Here is a 17703-nt window from a genome sequence, read left to right as displayed (position 1 = left end):
TCTGAGCAGGGACAAGATCGTGAGGGCCAGTATCATCATCAGACCAACAGGTGGATAACATAGTAACAGGGCAAGATGGTCCTTTTTTTAAAATGCGTTGGTGTTTTACTTGCATTTTTATGTGAGGGTGTCAGATGCCCTGGAACTGCAGCTGCAGACAGTTGTGAGCTTGGCATGTGGGAGCTGGGAATTGAACTCAGGTCTCCTGGAAGAGCAGCCAGTGAGTGCCCTTAACAGCTGAGCCATCTCTCCAGCCCCAAGAATGACCCTTTTATTCACACTGACATCATGTTGGATTGGATCTCCTTTTTGGTGTATTTCTTTCTGTGGAATACATGCCCCACAAAAGTGAAGGGATGTCAAAATTACAGTGAGCGCCTGGCCTGGTGTCAAACCTGGGAGGCAGAATCAGGTGCACCTCTGTGACTCTGAGGCCAGCCTGGGCGACATAGTAGCTTGTCTCAAAAACAAACAAATAGATACATAACAAATCAAACAGCAGCAACAAAAATAAAACCTAACTCAATGCAAATGACATCAGGTGTTTTCAGGATGCAAACCTGGTGCATACTGGCGGGAGAGGGTCCTGCTGCCTTAGTTTTGACACAGGAGGAGTGATCTCAGTGTAGCTTCAAAAATGTTTAACCACGGAAGGGTATTCTGATACACCTGGAGTCAGCCACAGAAATGCAGCTTGCCTGCCGCCCTGGATCAGATCAACCCTTTAAAAGCACCCAGTCTCGGGTACTTGATTATCACAAAACCTAGATGCACACACACTGTCACACTCAGCTGTTTCAAGTTAATATCATTGACAGCTGGAGTGAAAAATCCAAGACAAAGGGACAGGTACGGGTTTCCTGATATTTTATTGTTAGTTTCTGCCCAGAAAGCAGTGAGTGTCCCAGAGAAATAAAAGAGGAGACGCAGTCTCCGGCAGCCAGGTGAACTCGGCATCCTGTCCTTTCCCAGACTTTGTCAGCCCAGCTTGACGAACAGCAGAAAGGTGGCAAGAATTCCCGGCAGCTGTGGGAAGAGATAGCCGAAGCAAGGTCAGGCTGGACAACGCTAAGCAGCGGACTCGGTGGGAGAAGTTGCTCGTTGCCAGGCCTGACAGCCTGACTTCAATCCCCGGGACCCACAGGGTGGAAGTGGAGACAGTTCTCAGCTTTCGATCCCTGCAGGTTGCCCTCTGCCCTCCACGCGTGTGCACCTCCCCACACAAATGTTTTAAAAGTTATTTTACAGACGTGTTTTGTGTGTGGGGGGGTGTTTTGTCTGCTGCCAGAGTCAAAGAGGGCGTCGGACCTCCAGTAACTGGTGAGCGGACCCACCCCCATGGTCAGCAGTCTGCAGCTGGGGAAGGAAGGGGCAAGAGAAAAGGCAGCTCTGTGTGCTGAAGCTTTGGTTAATACTGTACGATTTCACGCCTCTGTCTGAATCAGTAACTCTTGCCTGGCCCTTTGCCCCGCCCGAGGACTACATTTCCCAGAATCCCGTACAATGATTTTTCTCTAATGATGCACCAACAGGAAGCCTGTTCTCTGACTTTCGGTCAGTGGCTATGAATTGGAAGCGTGGATAGCAAGTGCGTTTGTGGAAGTGGAAATCTCGGAAGGGCCGTCCCAACGCTTCGACTTCAGGCCCGCGGTCGCAGCCGTGGGAAGATGGCCTCTTCTGCTCTCGTCTAAATGTGTCATCTTACTGTCTTAGGCAGGGTCTCGCTGTGCGTCCAGGCTGTCCCGGAATTCCCTGCGTAGCCCACGCTGTCCTCGGAACTCAGCGGCCCGCCTGCCTCTGCCGGAGCTGGGACTGGCAGCGTGGCCTACCACAGCGGGCGGATGTAGCTCAGGCAGGCCTCAAACGCCTCCTTCTCCTGCCTCCCCGTCTAGCCCAGGATTACTGGTGTATTCCACTATGCCCGGATTTTGGTTACATTTTCTTTTAAAGTTATTTTTACTTTATTTGTGCGTGAGCATGCATATTCGCACATATCATGTCATGAGTGTGTAGGAGTCAATTTTACTTTCAACCGTGTGGATTCAGGAACTCGAATTCAGGTTGTTTGGCTTGGCACACATGCACCATTGCCCACTGAACCATCTTGCTGGCCCCCTTTTGTGTGTGTGTGATGTGTGTCCAAGCATGTGCAAGCACTGTGAGTGCATGCTTATACATGTGAATGTCAGACGTTGATGCTCGGTGTCTTTGTTTAGTTTACACCTTTTACTTTTTAAATCGTTTCATGTTTTCACTTGGGTTTGGGGCAGCAGGTAAGCCACAGCGCAAAAGTGGAAGTCGGAAGGCAGCTGCTGGCTCTCTCATCCATCTTAGAGTTCTAGGTATCCCACATCAGGTCCTCACGCCGTGGCAAACATTTCACGGGCTCAGACCTTGAATTTTTGTTTGTTTTTGAGACAGGGTCTGTTCCCAGAATTCACTATGTAGACCAGGCTGGCCTTGAACCTATAGCTCCACCTGCCACCACCTTCCATGTGCTGGGATTACCGGATTTGCCACCACAAAGGTCTCAAATGAGAAATTTTCATTTTCAGAAGGAAAGCCCGTGTTTTTGTTTAAAAGTTGGAGCTGGGGCTAGAGGGACGGCTCAGAGGTTAAGAGTGCTGGCAGCACTTCCAAAGGTTCTGAGTTCAATTCCCCCCCAACTATAGATGGCTCACAACCACCTATAGTGAGACCTGGTGCCCTCTTCTGGTGAGTAGGTGTACATGCAGGCAGAACACTGTATACATAATAAATAAATCTGAAAAAAAAAAGTTGAGGCTGGCATAGTGGTGCAAGCCTTTAGTCCCAGCACTTGGGAAGCAGAAGCAGGTGGAGCTCTATGAGTTCAAGGCTAGCCTGGTCTACATAGCTTGTTCTGGGGCAGCCTGGCTACATAGTGAAATCCTGTCTCAAAACCAAAAAGTTGGGAAATATTGTCCTAATATTTATTGCTTAATTCCTGTGACCAGAGCATACCATAATTCATTGTCTTACAAGTCTAGGTAGTGTGAGGAGGAGGTTCAAGGTCCTAGTGAGGCGTGCTTTTAATCCCAGCAGAGGCAGAGGCAAGCTGAGTCTACAAAGCTAGTCCAGGAGAGCCAAGGCTACACAGAGAAACCTTGTCTTGAGAAACAAAACAAACAGAAGAAAACAGGTTTACTGAGCAGCAGTTTTCATAGCCTGTGTGTGCTGTGGGCACCCCTGTGTGCCTGTGGTAGAGATAGGGGCTGTGTCTTGCTGTCACTCTCTGCCTTAGTCACTAGACCCTCCCCAGAAGCCAAAGCAGGTCCAGAGACCTCAGCTACCAGAGCCATAATCCAAAATAAACCCCTAGCGGGGCGTGATTCAGGTGTGTCATCCCAGCCCTTGGGAAGTGGAAACAGGAGGAGGAGGAGGAAGCTCAACGTCATCATCAGCTATAGCGTGAGTTTGAGACCAGCCTGGGATACAGGAAACTCCCCCCCCCCAAAAAAAAGCAAGAGTTCTAAAGCCAGTTGTGGCAGCATACACCAGTAATCTCAGTCCTGGAGAGGTTGAGGCAGGAGGACTGGGTTAGTGAGATTGGGCTACACAGTAAGATCCTATCTCAAAACCCCAAACTCCAAAACACCAACAAAAATGTATCAAATGGCTTTTGGTGGCAATCTCTACACTCAGGAGGCTAGAGTAGGAGGATTGCCACGGGATTGAGGCCGACTCAGGCTACACGTGGGGTTCCATGTGTAGTAAAGGCAGAAGGAGGCAAAGGCAGGAGAATCTCTATGAGTTTGCAACCAGTCCAGGGATATATAACTGGACCCTGTCTAAAATAATAATAATAAAAAAGACGGCTGGCAGTCGTGGCACGCACCTTTAATCCCAGCGTTTGTGAGGCGGAAGCAGGCAGAGCTCTGAGTTCAAGGCCAACATGGTCTACACAGTGAATTCCATGACAGCCAGGGCTACACAGAGAAACCCTGTTTTGAGAGGCCAAAAACAAACAAACAATCAAACCCTAAAAAATCTCCCAATGACTTTCTGTGACAAATAAAAGCCAGATTTCTCCCTGAACTGCACAGAACACAAACGATCTGCTCAGCTAAATCCTGTTTCGCCACAGGATCAAGGCGGCCTCCAACTCAGAAATTCCCCTGACTTCTCCCTCCCAAGCGCTGGGATTGAAGTCACATGCCATCAAGCTCAGCACAGGTTTATTTCATTGTTGTGTGTTTGCCTATGCTGGCCTGCGTGAACTCAGGTACAGATGCCCGAAGAGGCCAGAGCATTGCATCCCCTGGCGCTGGAGCTGTGGGTGCAGCTGGCGCTCTGACCACAAAGTCTCTCCAGCCCAGAACAGGCTTGTACTGGGCCTGATGATGCCTCCTCAGAGGAGGCCGCCTGCCTTCCTCCATGCTCAGATCCCCTTATTTCCAAGAAAATGATTTAAGTTCCTTTCAGCCTTTTGTCGAAGCCTGCTCTTTGAGACAAAGTTGCATCCATTTAGACACAGCTGCAGCCATTTTTTTGTATTCAGCGTATTCAGTTGCCATTTTGTTAATAAGGTGAAATTAAGTTCAATTTTTTAAAACTTTTAACTTTGTTTCCTAGAAGTAGATATTCCTAGCTGACAGTAACAAACTCTGCCAGAGGGTCAAGGTAACCGATTCCAGCAGACCCTGCCAGGAGGAGGAGCTGAACTTCTGTTACTCTGATCTTTGTTATCTACACTGTGGTTACACTCTGGTTTCACACTCATGTCTGTACACCTGGTTGCACTCGGTTGCACTCTGGAAGACCCTAACCACCGCCTCACTTAGAACCAATCAGCTTTAAGGTCAGCTGATGATACTTTATGTCTAGTTAGCCAAAATGCAATATCGCTTTGTATGGCTAGCCAAAATGTGTTACTGCCCTTGCTGTGTCTTTTATTCAGTTTGGTCTCTAAAAAGCCTCCTGTAGGAACAGGTCGATGTCACAGTTAGGCTTCCGAGTTCTCACTGTGGTCCTGATGGAACAGACGTTCAAATAAACCATCAATACCTATTGGAGATCCGTGTCTGAGTGTTTGTGTGGCACTTCTTGGGCTCTAACACTTGTCTTGAGACAAGGTGTCCTATAGCCCAGGCTGGCCTCAAACCCACTTGCATAGCCAAGGATGACCTTGAGCCCTGATCCTCCTGACCTACCTAGAGAATGCTCAAATTATAAACGTGCCACGACATGTCCCAGCCCTCAGGGAAGCAGAGGCAGGGGAATCGCTAGTTCAAGGCCAGCCTGGACTACAAAGGGAGTCCAGGACAGCCAACGCTACATAAAGAAACCGGTCTTGAAAAGCACAAACAAATAAACAAACACATGCCACCCTGCTAGTTTAATGTGAGGTGGGAGGGTGGGGAGAGGATCAAGCCAGGCCTAGCATACGAGGCAAGCCCTCTACCAGAGTAATGATATCAAGTGTTTTGAACTGAGATTTTTATCTGTCTTCTTGTGACTCTTGGCTTCACCAGAGCAGAGATTTCAGACTTTCAATCACTGCTATGTCTCTGGTGGCCAGAACACTGGTCATCATGTTCTATGTACTTCATAAAAGAGTTGGCTGGGACTGGCACGACAGCTTTGGTGGCTAAAGGAGCTTGTGGCCAAACCTGGTGACCCAAGTTTGTTTCCTAGGCCCCACATCCTGGAAGGAGAGAACCGTCCTTAACCACTGTCCCCTCTGACCTCCACACGGTGCTTCGGCATGTGCCTGCACTAAATCGGTTGATGTAACTTTTAAGTTCGGTTTGTCCCCAGGAGACTGCGTCTTACCTGCACGGCTGCTGCCCCCAAGGAGACGGCGCTCAAGGTGAAGCTCTGGGTCCTGGTGATTTTCATAAGTTTGCCAAAGCAGCCCTGAGCCACAGAAGACAGAGCTGTTAGCAGCCCGGGGACTCTGGGACTTCCCGAAGCCCACCCTTTGGCCACTCCTGTCCCCGTGGGAGAGACAGAGCTCTGGGGTTCTAGCCTGGCCTCCTTTTCACTCCCTTCTCCAAACCCATGCTAGAGAATGGCTGTGGCCAGTCACACCGGGGCTGTGTGATCTCAGGCAAGTTAAGGTACCTCTCTGTGCCTTGGCTATCACAACCCCAGATGGGACCAAAGCTTCGGGAGTTTTGAGAGAATTTTAAGAATTTACATGGAATGGATCAGCTGTTATTTCTTCCCTCTACCCTTCCCTTTCTACTTTTTGCCCCCTTGGGACAAGGTCTCACTGTAGTCCTGCTGTCCTTGGAACTCACTGCGTAGACCAGGCTGGTGTCCAACTCAGAGATCTGCCTGCCTTTGCCTCCCGAGTGCTGGCATTGAAAGTGTGCACCACCACGAAGCCTGGCTCCTCTCTCCTGTCTTTTTCTTTTATCATTTTGTTCTAGTTTTGAATTATTTTATTATTACTTTATTTGTGTGTGTATTGTATGTGTGTGTATATATGGACCCTCAGAGGCCAGAAGAGGTTATCTGTCTTGTTGGCTTTTTGTAAATGTGACACAAACTAGAATTATAAAGACAGAACTGCAGCTGAAAAAAAAAATGCCTCCATCAAATTGGCCTGTGGCCACCTGGCCTGTTGCAGCACATGCCAGCCCTCCTTCCATGGTCCCGGCACATCTGGACTCTACAAGTTTGGGCTGGCTGAGGCTTGCTTTTCTCACTGTTTAGAGGACCTCTCCCTCGTGCACACACTATTCTGTACATGCATTTATTTGTTTGTTCATTGAGAGAGCGAGAGCATCAGTGATCCAGTGTATTTATGGGGGTCTACCATGTGGGTCCTGGGGATCAAACTCAGGTCATCAGGCTTGGTGCAAGTGTTTACCTGGCAAATCAGCTCACCAATCCCTCATATCATAATTCCTAACTGACGACTGTGTGCCAAGCACTGACCTGAGCTCTCCAGTTCCAGTTCTCATTGACCTACTTACTTCCTCAAACCTGAAACCATCCTAATTATGCCATTCTTGTATGAGCCCACCAGGGGATCAATCATTGGTCCCATCAGAGCTTTCTTGATTGAATTACTGCACCCCCCATCCAGAACTGACCACCCCACAAATGTCTAACCTATGAGGCTGCAGAAACGCTTTTGGTTAAAACCACAGCCGAATCCCACTCACGTTAAAGGCAGTGAGTGGGGCTCGGCTCCAGGGCAGCTTAGCAGCCCGGGACTCGGCCTGGCTTGGGCTATGCACACAGTCTTCTAACAATGCGCTGACAAGCCAGGACCCTCACCTGCAGGTGCATGCCCCTACACCTTTCCTGATGCACCCGGAAACCCAGGGCAGCTACCTGCTTCAGGTGATTGCACACCTCACTGAAAACTATAAAGTAGCTGGAGGCAACGTGGCTCATCAGGAAAGGCGCTTGCTGCCAAGGTTAAAGACCTGGGTTCAATTCCCAAGAGCCACTGGGTAGAAGGCGAGAACTGATTCCTGTAAATTGTTCTCTGCCTTCCAGACATGCCTTATGACACGTGTGTGCCCCGCTAAATGGATAAATGTAATAATTAAAACACACACACACAAGCAAACAATAGGATATGGTTTTCACCCCTTGGTGGCCATCAAACTTAAGAGTTTCTGTTGAAATGGATTTCTCAGTGTATCTGGGTGTGATTTAGGTGGCCAATCCAGCCTGGACAGGTTGTGGTTCACGTACAGTAAGGCAGATTGTGGCCTCAAGTGAACTTCGGTCAGGAAGAACCCCCTACTTGCCATCTTATGCATATGCATAACAGTGTGTGCATATTAATAGCATGAGATGCCTCAAGGGAATGCGCATGCACAGCAGAGCCAGGTTTCTTTAACCCGATCCTGTCAATCAAAACAAAGAGCTGCAGGGGCTGAGCTCCTTAGCAATTAAATCCCTAATTCTGTCAGATCCCCGGACAGGAAGTCCTGAACAAAAACAGTGACGGGGGTGGGACCAGTTATCTTCGCTCATGTGGCCGTTAGTTGTTCTTTGTTTAACTAAACTCTAAAAACTTTGTTTTAATGGCACGGGTGCTTTGCCTGATTGTATGTCCTTGTGGCATGTGGGTACCCGGTACCTACAGAGGAAGTCTGATCCCTTGGAACTAGAATTTCGGATGGCTTTATGCTGCCAGGACTCAAGCAAGAACAATCTTCTGCAAGAACAAGTGCTTGTTTGTTTGTTTCTGTTTTCTTCAAGGCAGGGGTTCCCTGTGTAGCCTTGGCTGTCCTGGACTCAAACTCACAGAGCTCTGTCTGCCTGCCTCTGCCTCCTGAGTGCTGGGTTTACAGGTGTGTGCCACCGTGCCCAGCCGGAACAGGCGCTCTTAATCACTGAGTCAGGCTCCTACCTTCTTTCTTTACTATGTTGTACACACAGCCGTATGGTGAGCAGGCCACCTGTGCATGCAAGTCAGAGGAGAGCTTGGGAGAATTGTCTCTCTTCTTCCACGTGGGTCCCAGGGATCAAGCTCAAGTCCAACCAGGCTCAGCGGTAAGCGCCTTACCCACTGAGCCATCTTTCCAGCCTTCCTCCTTTTTATTTTTTTAAGCTAGGTTCTTGCAGTATGGTCACAGCTGGTGATCCCCCTTGCCTCCGCCTCCTCAGCATTGGGGATTATAGATCTGAGCCACCCTGAGCTTAATATTCCCTCTTCTTCAGCTGATGACCTCAGGTGATTCGTTACAGTCTCAGAAAGCTGACTTGTTGGTCCAAAGTGATGTTATCAAAATGAACTGAACACCTCATGGATCTTACCCCTCTCTTCCCCCAGCCCTTGGCCGGGGTTCCCACAGGTCAGTCATGAGCTCCTTTGAGTTACCTCCTGGTAGATGACATGAGAGGACACATTGTGCCCATCACAGTCCGTAGTGCCTATGGCTTTACAGCATGCCCTGGGGTAGGTGTGGCCGGTTGTCACTTGGAAGGAAGAGCCAGCAAAATCTGTGTAGTTATTCACCCCACAACACTTCAGCTGCAAGAAAGAAGGAATATTGATGACTCCCCACGAGGCCTGTGGAGATGGCTCAGGGGCAGAACATTTGCTGCACAAGCATGAGGACATGAGTTCGAATCCCCAACACCCTTGCAAAAGGCCAGGCATGCTATGTGCGCCTGTAACCCCAGTGCTGGGTGGCAGAGACAGGGGAACAGGGGTTACAGTGTGCCAGCCTAGCATCCAGGTTCCATGAGAGACCCTGCCTCGAGGGGAACAAGGAGGGAGCGATGGAGCAGGACACTGGATGTCCTTCGGCCTTCACAACCACACAGGCTTTTACACACTTGCTCACAGGTGTTATTTAAAAACCCCTCTTTAAGTAATAAAGCAACACCAAGAAAAACATGGCCACCACGGAGTTGCCACAGTCTTCCCCCAGGACTCTGGTTAAACATTCCCGATGCCATCATACAGGGTAGAAACTAGCCTCTTTGCCCAGACTCAAAAGGTCTTTGGCGTTATGTCACCTTTGCCTCTGTCACCTTCTAGTCTGAGCTCAGGCTGGTGTTGAACTCATGATGATCCTCCTGCCTCCGCCTCCCTAGTGCTTAGTGAGCCACAAGGTCAGTTCTTTTAAACACAATTTCTGTTTTGTTTTCCTTCGAGCCAGGGGCTCACGGTGTAGCCCCGGCTGCATGGAGCTAGAGCTGGGGCCCAGGCTGGCCTGGGTGGAACTCACAGAGAGGTTCGTGCTTCTGCCTTCCCCGTGCCGGGATGACAGCTGTCCCAGCACACCCACTCTGCATGTTTTTTTAACCTCTATTTTTCACCATCATCGTTATTCTTGCACCTTTGTGCCATGACACAGGTGTAGAGGCCAAGGACATGTTCTTCCCCCACGTGGGTCCTGGAGCCTGAGCTCAGGGTACACAGCAAGCCCTTTCCTTCCTGAGCCTTCTTGCCAGCTTTGTCTAAATCTTTTCAACCCCCAGTTGTCTGAATCAGGACGCGGAGTGCTTTCACACTAAACTAACTGGGGTTCATTTCTCTCTCGGGGTGACGGCCCATCAGACTGGACTAGGGACCGAGCCGTCTGCTCGGCTCTAAGCCTGCCACAGGCTCTAAGCTCGCACTGGGCATGCGCCTGAGAGACGCCATCTTCCCCTGGTGAGCATGTGAGCTGCAGGCCAGGCAGGCTGCGGGAGACTCTTCTTTTAAAAAGCTCAAGTGCCTGGGGGAATATTTCGGTGGAGGTTTGTCGGCCACGTGGGCTGTCCTTGGTTCCATCTCCAGCACAACCGCGACTAAAGGTTCACCGGCCAGCTGCCCGTCCCGTCTGAAAGGCCCGCTCACCTTCTCCATGGCCAAGTTCCACTGGGCCGAGAAGTCGTCAGGCTCGTTGTGACCCCGGTAATTCCTCCTTAGCGTCAGCAAGGTGTGCTCGGAGGCCACATCTTGAACCTTCCGGGAGAGACCGGAAGAGCAGCAGAGGCAAGGTGAGCACTGATGGAGAGAGCCTCCCGTCCCTCCTCCTCCCCCTCCCGCCCTCTCCCCTCCCCCCTTCCTTCTCCTCCTTCCCTTCATTGACTTTTCATCGAGAAGGGGTCTCAGGCACCTCAGGCTAGCTTCCAACACACCATGTACCCAAGGCTGCCTTTGAACCTCTGACCTTCCTACTCCCAGCTCTTGAGTGCAGGCATTATTGAGGTTTATTTCTTGGGGCTAGAGATAGAATTTGGGAGGTTTCTTTGGCTACCTTCACCTTCTCGCCCCTTCCTCATGGTTCTGGGCTGGAAGTGACTCATTCAGGCTGTTGTGGTACTGGCTGGAGAAGGGCAGACCCGGAGCCTGCAGCCAGCACATCCGGTCTGCCCGGGAACCCAGGACCCCAGGAACCCGACTCACCTGCTCTTTCCCATCACCTGCAAGGCAGCTAGGCCCCCACTACATCCGAGACTCCACTGGGAAAAGCTATTAGGCAGGCATGATGCTCACACAGAGCCTCAATAAATCTCCAAACCTGACTGGGCTGGAGCTCTCTCTATAGACCAGGCTGGCCCCAAGCTCACAGAGATCCACCTGCCTCTGCCTCCCCCAGTGCTAGGATGAAAAGCTTGCGCCACCAAACCCAGCTCAAATTTTGATTTTTTTTTTCTTTTTAATAAAGGTTTGAAATAACTGATGTAAGGGTTCTGGCGGCTTTGGCTGAGCTTCATGCCTGGCACCCATGAAACTCTGGGTTCAATAATACCCCTACCACATAAACCAGGCATGGTGGCACGCAGGGGGGAGGTGGAGACAAAAATATTAGGAATTCAGGGTTACACAGGGATTCAAGATCCTGCCTCAAAAAAAAAAAAAAAATCCCCAGTACAGCAAGGATATAGTCCCATCTTCAAAACAAAACAGTCTAGAGGGTCAGCCATGAAAGCTTTCCCTCCTCCCTCTCTTCCCAGCTTCCCCTCAGAAGGTGCCTCCCAACGAGTCATGGCAGAGCTTTCTTCATCCTGGCCCCTGCACCTGGCTGTCCCCGGCTGCCAGGAAGATGGGCCCTCTGGCCCTTGGCCCCTGCACACAGCCTTCCTGGGCTCAACCCAATGTGAATAGGTGAATCAGGACCTCGGCTCCTGAGTGACTCACACAGCCGGCTCTTGGCGAGTAGCCCAGGTTGGACATAAGCTCACGGCCCTCCTGCCTCAGCCTCCTGAATTCTGCAACTCCAGGCTTCACTCTAGATGCACACCTTCTCTGTGTCTGTAAGCATGCCTGTGTGTGTGTGTGTGTGGAGGCCAAAGGTCAACGGCGACTGTCCACCTTTTTCTCCTGTTTTGTTCTGAATCACGTGTATCTTATGTGCATATGTGTATGGAGGTCAGAGGACAGCTGAGAGGAGTCGGTTCTTATCTTCCGCCACTTGAGTCCTGGGATGAAACTCAGCTCCTCGAGCTCAGAGAGAAGCGCCTTTGCCCCGTCAGCCACTGCGCCAGCCACCCCTTGTGTTTTGAGAAGGGCTTTCTCAATGGCCTGGCTGGGAAGTCACGGATAGTCTAGACTGGCTGCCTGAGGCTCCCACAGATCCCGCTGCCTCCGCCTCCCCGCGTGAGATCACAGAAGTCTACCACCATGCCCGGCTCATACGGAGCTGGGGATGGAACCCAGGACGTGCGTGCTGGGCCTGCAGTCCACAAGCTGAGCCACAGCTGCAGCCCTTCTCCGGGCCTTTAGATGGGTTTCCTCGTCTGTGACTGGCCCAGCGACCTAAAAGGAGGCTGTCTCCTCTCTCTGCTTTTCCTGTCCCTGTAAAATGACCTGTCATCACCTGTCGCATAAACTATGTAACTTTTTTGTTTTGTTTTTCAAGACAGGGTGATACTGTGTAGACTTGGCTGTCCTGGAACTCACTCTGTAGACGAGGTTGGCCTTGAACTCACAGAGATCTATATGCCTCTGTTGGGATGAAAGCTGTGCACCACCACCACCACCACCACCACCACTGGAAACCACATGACTTTTTAAAGCCTTCATCTAAACTGACAGGAGAGTACTCAACCCCTCACCAGGGATTCTAGGCAGCGGCTCCCTGGCTCAGACACCCCTGTACCCCTAATCTTTGGATAGCTTTTAAAATTCTACGAATGTGCCTGCCTTGCCCATCGCCTCCCACCTCCCTACAGAAGAGAAGTTGGATGGTGACAGGCTCCTGGCGTCCTCTGAGGTCTTCAGCTTTCCCTCCCCACCCCTGTATCCCCCATCTCCAAGCTTCCCGGTGTCGGGGGAGGGTGTGGGGTGGGAATGCCTTCTGGACCAGACTTCTGGTGGCTCCTTTCTCTTTTCTGTGACTTAGCCATTGTGTACTTACAAGCGGGAAGAACACAAGCACCATGGAGGCCACGACGACTTCCAGGATGACAATGAAAACCAGGAACAGGAAGCACTGGAGGACACAGAGAGGAGCAGGGCTGGGCTGGGAGCCTGCTCTGCAGATCCCAGGACAGGATGCTGGGGAGGGAGGAGGTCTTCTGGCCCTCCCCCAACCCCCAGCCTACTGGCTCCAGTCTGAAAGAACCCAGACCTGGGTGAGGGTGGGAGGTTTCTGGGTTTTGTTTCTCCCAGCTGTTTCCAGGTTGTGGGAAAACCCAGGACACGGGCTAGCCTGGGTGCTTGAGGGGGCTGCTATATGGGAACCTTATGTTGAGAGGCTTAAGGGTGCAGATGGAGGACAAGGCTGAGGAAGAAGAAAGGAATGTGAGAGCACAGACAAGTCTCAGTCACCTACCGGGATCAAAATCAAACTAGGACATTCTCTGTACACTTGAAAAGTGGAAAAGGAAGAAACAGGCTCAAAAAACAAAAACAAAACCCCAAAAAATCTCATCATCGGCTGCTTAGCCAGATCAAGGCCAGCCTGGGCTACATGAGACCCTGACTGAAGAAAAAAGAACGAGCCAGGTGGTGGCAGCACATGCTTTTAATCCCAGAACTCAGGAGGCAGAGGCAGGAGGATCTCTGTGAGTTCAAGGCCAGCCTGGTCTACAGAAGTGAGTCCAGGGCAGCCAAGGCCACACAGAGAAACCATGTCTCAAAAAACCAAAAAGCAACCAAACAAAAGCCAGGTATGAACCAGGCGTGACAGCAAACAACTTTATTCTTAGCAACCTGGAGGTAGATGCAGGCAGATCTTTGAGCTTGAGTTCAGCCTGGGCTGCATATTAAGACTCTGCCTCAAAAAAAAAAAAAAGTCTTAATAAAAATACAACATAAGCCAGGTAGTAGTGGAACACGCCTGTAATCCCAGCACTTGGGACAAAGGCAGGTGGATCTCTGTGAGTTCGAGGCCAGCCTGATCTACAGAGTGATTTCCAAGACAGCCAAGGCTACACAGAGAAACCTTGTCTTGAAAAACCAAAGTAAGTAATTAATTAATGCAATATAAAATAAAAAACAGGCTCTGAGGAGAAAGCATCGGGGCCCTGTGCAGTGAAGGCAGACTCTAGGCAGGGCCGCTCAGGCTCGGTGTGGATCTACTTACAGTCAGGAGCAAGCCTCTGCTTTCCTTGCTTGTCGCATAGCACCCGGCAAGGCTGAGCACCACCGTGAGGCACCCCATTCCCAGGCTCAGGAAGCCGAAGTGAAAGAGATAGGCAGAGGAGATCCCAAGGACCTTCGTCACCGTGGCCTCTCCGTACTTGACCCCGAGACCCAAGCCAGTGAGGACCATACCAGACATCTTGAGAACAGAAACCAGACAGAAGAGGTCAGAGGGTACACATGGGAGTTTGTCAGAGGGAAGCAGAGGCTAATAAAATCAGCAAAAATGCTAAACAGAGTAATACTCAGAGCCGGTGCTGATGTGGGGACATTCTCCTAGTTGTAGAAAGACAGAAAACTTGGGAACATTTTAGGTTGTGGATGTGGCTTAGTTGGTAGAGAGCCAGGCAAACACAAACCCCGAGGTTCCATCCCCAGGACTAGATAAACCAGGCACAGCAATGCCCCTGGGGATGCCAGCGCCGGAGAGGTGGAGGGAGACAGGTCAGGAGTTTAAGGTCATCCTTGTCTGTGCAAGGATGTAGCCTGACCTGGACTACAAGAGACCTCAAAATGAAAGGAAGGACAAAGTGCAGCTCATATGAAAACCCTAAATATTTTATCTTTAAAAAAAAAAAAGGCTTTAAAGGAAAAAGAAGCAAAAGAAGGAGGATAAATAGAAGGAGAAGAGGAGGAGGAGGAAGAAGAAGGAGGAAGAGGAGGACTCACTGTGTCTCTAGCTGACCTGGAACTCTATATATAAACCAGACCTTGGACTCACAGAGACCCACCTGCCTCTGCCCCTAAGTGCTGGGATTAAAGGTGTGCCTCGATGCCTCGATGGCTGGCTTTTTTCCATTTCTTTTTATTTTATATTAATGAATGTTTTGCTCTCACGTATGTGCATGTACTGTGTGGGTACCTGGTGCTTGAGGGTGCCGGATCCTCTGGAACTGGAGTTACAGGCACCTGTGAGGTATTATGTGGGTGCTCGAAAGCATAGCCAGGTCCTCTGCAAGGGCAGCTGAAGACCTCAACTGCCAGGCCGTCCCTCCAGCCCCAGATTTTACTTCTTGAGGTAAAATTCTCTCCAGAAGTAACATTTTTACATTTTCAGCTTAAGGAAGTAGTCCCAGCAGTCTTTCAGGGCAAAAGGTGTTTGTTACTGTGTATTTTATATGGCTTCATTGCATAGCCCAGGCTTGCCCATTATATAGGCTAACCGTGCATTTCTGCTCCTCCTGTCTCCACCAGCTGAGGGCTGGGGTCACAAGTATGACTCAGTATACTTGGCTTTGTTGCTATTATCTGTTTTGGGGAGGGGTTGATTTTGTTTTGAGACAGGGTCTCACTGTGTAGACCAGGCTGGCCTTGATCATACACACACATATACACACACATATACACACACAGATAGGTCAACCTGAAGGAGTCAGATTCGGTTCCTGTTTTTCACCAGGATCTCAGGGCTGGAACTCAGGTTGCTGGGCTTGGCAGCCGGTGTGCCTGCCAGGAAGCCATCTCACTAGCACTGGTTTCTTTGTTTGTTTGTTTGTTTGTTTGTTTTTGAGACAGAGTCTCCTGTAGCCCAGGCTGGCTTCAATCTTGTGCCAATCCTCCTGTCAGCCTTTCAACATCTGCGATTGCCTACAGAAGCCACTCCATGAGCAGGAGTCCAAGGTCATCTTAAGCTACATAGTGAGTTCAAGGCCAGCCTGGGCTACACAAGACTCTGTCTCAAAAAAAAAAAAAAAAGTAAAGGAGAAGCCGGGTGCAGTGGCACGAGCCTTTAATCCCAGCACTCAGAAGGCAGAGGCAGGTGGATCTCTATGAGTTCAAGGCCAGCCTGGTCTACAGAGTGAGTTCCGGGACAGCCAGGGCTGCAACAGTGAGATCCAACCTTAAAACAAGGAAAGCATGCTTGGTATCATGCTGGTAGTAAGGGGAAAAAAGGTGAAAACATGAGGCTGGATGAAGCTCGGTGGCCAGGTGCTTGGCATGGGTGAACACTGGGCTTCATTCTCCACACACAGTAAACAAGAAAGGTCCGCAGCTCTGAGCATATCCTACTCTTGGAGAGGACCTGAGTTCAGTTCCCAGCGCCCCCCTGGCAGCTCACACCACCCATAGCTCCAGCTCCGGGGCATTAGAAACATAAACAAAAGATACCGTCTTTTCTGTGGAAGGATTAAAAAAGACAAAACCCCCTCCACTGGAAAAAAAAAGTTGTAAAGAAGCCACTTGGCAGGAATCCGAATTCCTCCAGGGTCAGCACTTTTGGAGATCAAAATATGCTCAGCTTTCACTTCTCCACAGAAACCGAGTTGCTCTGTTTTAGCGGCTCTCCTGGGAATGTGAGGCCCGGCAGTGAGGCCTGGGTCTGACCACTCAGGAGGTACTTTTGGCATCATAAAAATCTGGTGGCAACCTAATCGAGGCCGTGCACCCTTCTACAGAAGTAAAACTTTTGCCTTGCTAAAAACATTGGCTTGTTTTTGTGTTTTTTGTTTTTTGTTTTTTTTTTTCCAGACAGGGTTTCTCCCTGTAGCCCAGGCTGTCCCAGAACTCACTCTGTAGATCAGGCTGGCTTCAGGATCGGAGATCCTCCTGCCTCTGCCTCCCCAGTGCTGGGATTAAAGGCATACGCCACACCACAGACTGATTTATTTTTCGTTTTTCTTTTTTTTTACTCTTTCTTCTTTGTTTCTCTTCCAAGCTCCGGGTCCCTTGGTGCCTACACACCTATCTCTGATGTGTCTTAATCCTCACCCTGTCCTACACCTCTCCTGCCCCCTCCAACCATCCTCCGGGAATCAGGTCCGGCCGGTAATTTAGATCAACTTATTTCTGTCTTCCAGGGAGAGGGCTAGGAAGAGACGGCTGCCAAGTCCCCAGGGCCTGGATTGTGACATACTTACAGCCATGGAGACATTGAATAAAGTCAAGAGTTTCTTCAGGAAAGAATATGGCGTGTGTGTTTCAGCCATACTGGGCAGACCTGGGGTTCTCTGGATATTTAAGTCAGCATCTTCCCTAAACCTCTGGGCTGCTGAGTCCCCACATGTCTTAGCAAGGGGCGCTCAGGATAACTTGTTCTGTTCCCCAACTGCCTGGTCACTTCCTTGGGCTGCTTGGCTCAGCCCTAAACCTTTATCACATCACAATAGGAAGCTGGCTGGGCCTGATGGCGCACACCTTTAACCCCGGCAGGCAGGTCTTTATGAGGATGAGGCTGGCCAGTACTATATATGGAACCCTGTCACAAACAAACAGACAAACAACTCCCCCCTCCCCCAACAGGCTGGAGAAATACCTCAGTATTTAACAGTAAACACCGCTCCTCCAGAGGGCAGGGGTCACACCCCGGCACCTACTCCAGTTGCCTTACAACTGCCTGGAACTCCCAGTCCAGAGGCTTCGATGCCTTCTTCTGGCCCCAGGGCGCCCCTGCGTTCACATGGCACACAACTCACGCAGACACACATGCACACCCATACAAACAAAAGCTTAGAAAAGCATAGCAGGACAGTTGGAAGCTGGGGCAGAAAAGCAGCTGCTACTCCCACCCCTCACTTGGCTCCTTCTTCGAACAGGCCATGCAGGACACAGAAGGAGAGGAGTCTCCTCCATGCCACTAGGGCCACCGGGCAAAGTGCTCGGCACTCCTCACTGGACTGAGCACCATCCGTCTGTGGTCCACCACGCTGCCCCTGAAGCTGCCCACGAAGTCCTTGTTTTAGAGTTGT

General features: G+C 50.4%; 1 protein-coding gene across 1 annotated transcript; it reads right to left on the bottom strand.

Moving 5' to 3' along the window:
* Nucleotides 1-850: 850 nt before the first annotated feature.
* On the bottom strand, nucleotides 851-17196 carry Tspan16 (tetraspanin 16). The gene is made up of 7 exons (XM_060370743.1): nucleotides 16876-17196; nucleotides 13959-14156; nucleotides 12789-12863; nucleotides 10283-10390; nucleotides 8813-8965; nucleotides 5794-5877; nucleotides 851-1026 (listed from the first exon to the last, which is right to left on the bottom strand). The coding sequence occupies exons 1-7, from the start codon at nucleotides 16942-16944 to the stop codon at nucleotides 979-981; spliced, it is 735 nt and encodes a 244-aa protein (XP_060226726.1). The 5' UTR covers nucleotides 16945-17196; the 3' UTR covers nucleotides 851-978.
* Nucleotides 17197-17703: the final 507 nt, after the last annotated feature.

Source organism: Meriones unguiculatus, chromosome 1 (assembly GCF_030254825.1).
Source record: "Meriones unguiculatus strain TT.TT164.6M chromosome 1, Bangor_MerUng_6.1, whole genome shotgun sequence".
Taxonomy (NCBI): domain Eukaryota; kingdom Metazoa; phylum Chordata; class Mammalia; order Rodentia; family Muridae; genus Meriones; species Meriones unguiculatus.
The sequence above is the reverse complement of the archived record's forward strand: the minus strand, read 5'-3'. Positions and strand labels throughout refer to the sequence as shown.

What these genes read in the sequence shown, in the direction of transcription:
- Tspan16 (XM_060370743.1), bottom strand. Translation starts at nt 16,944, where the DNA reads ATGGCTGAAACACACACGCCATATTCTTTCCTGAAGAAACTCTTGACT. An exon ending in GCAGAGGCTTGCTCCTGACT is followed by an intron (nt 12,864 to 13,958) that starts GTAAGTAGATCC and finishes TGTGTCCTCCAG; the next exon opens with TGCTTCCTGTTCCTGGTTTT. An exon ending in CTCATGTCATCTACCAGGAG is followed by an intron (nt 5,878 to 8,812) that starts GTAACTCAAAGG and finishes TCTGTGGCTCAG; the next exon opens with GGCTGCTTTGGCAAACTTAT.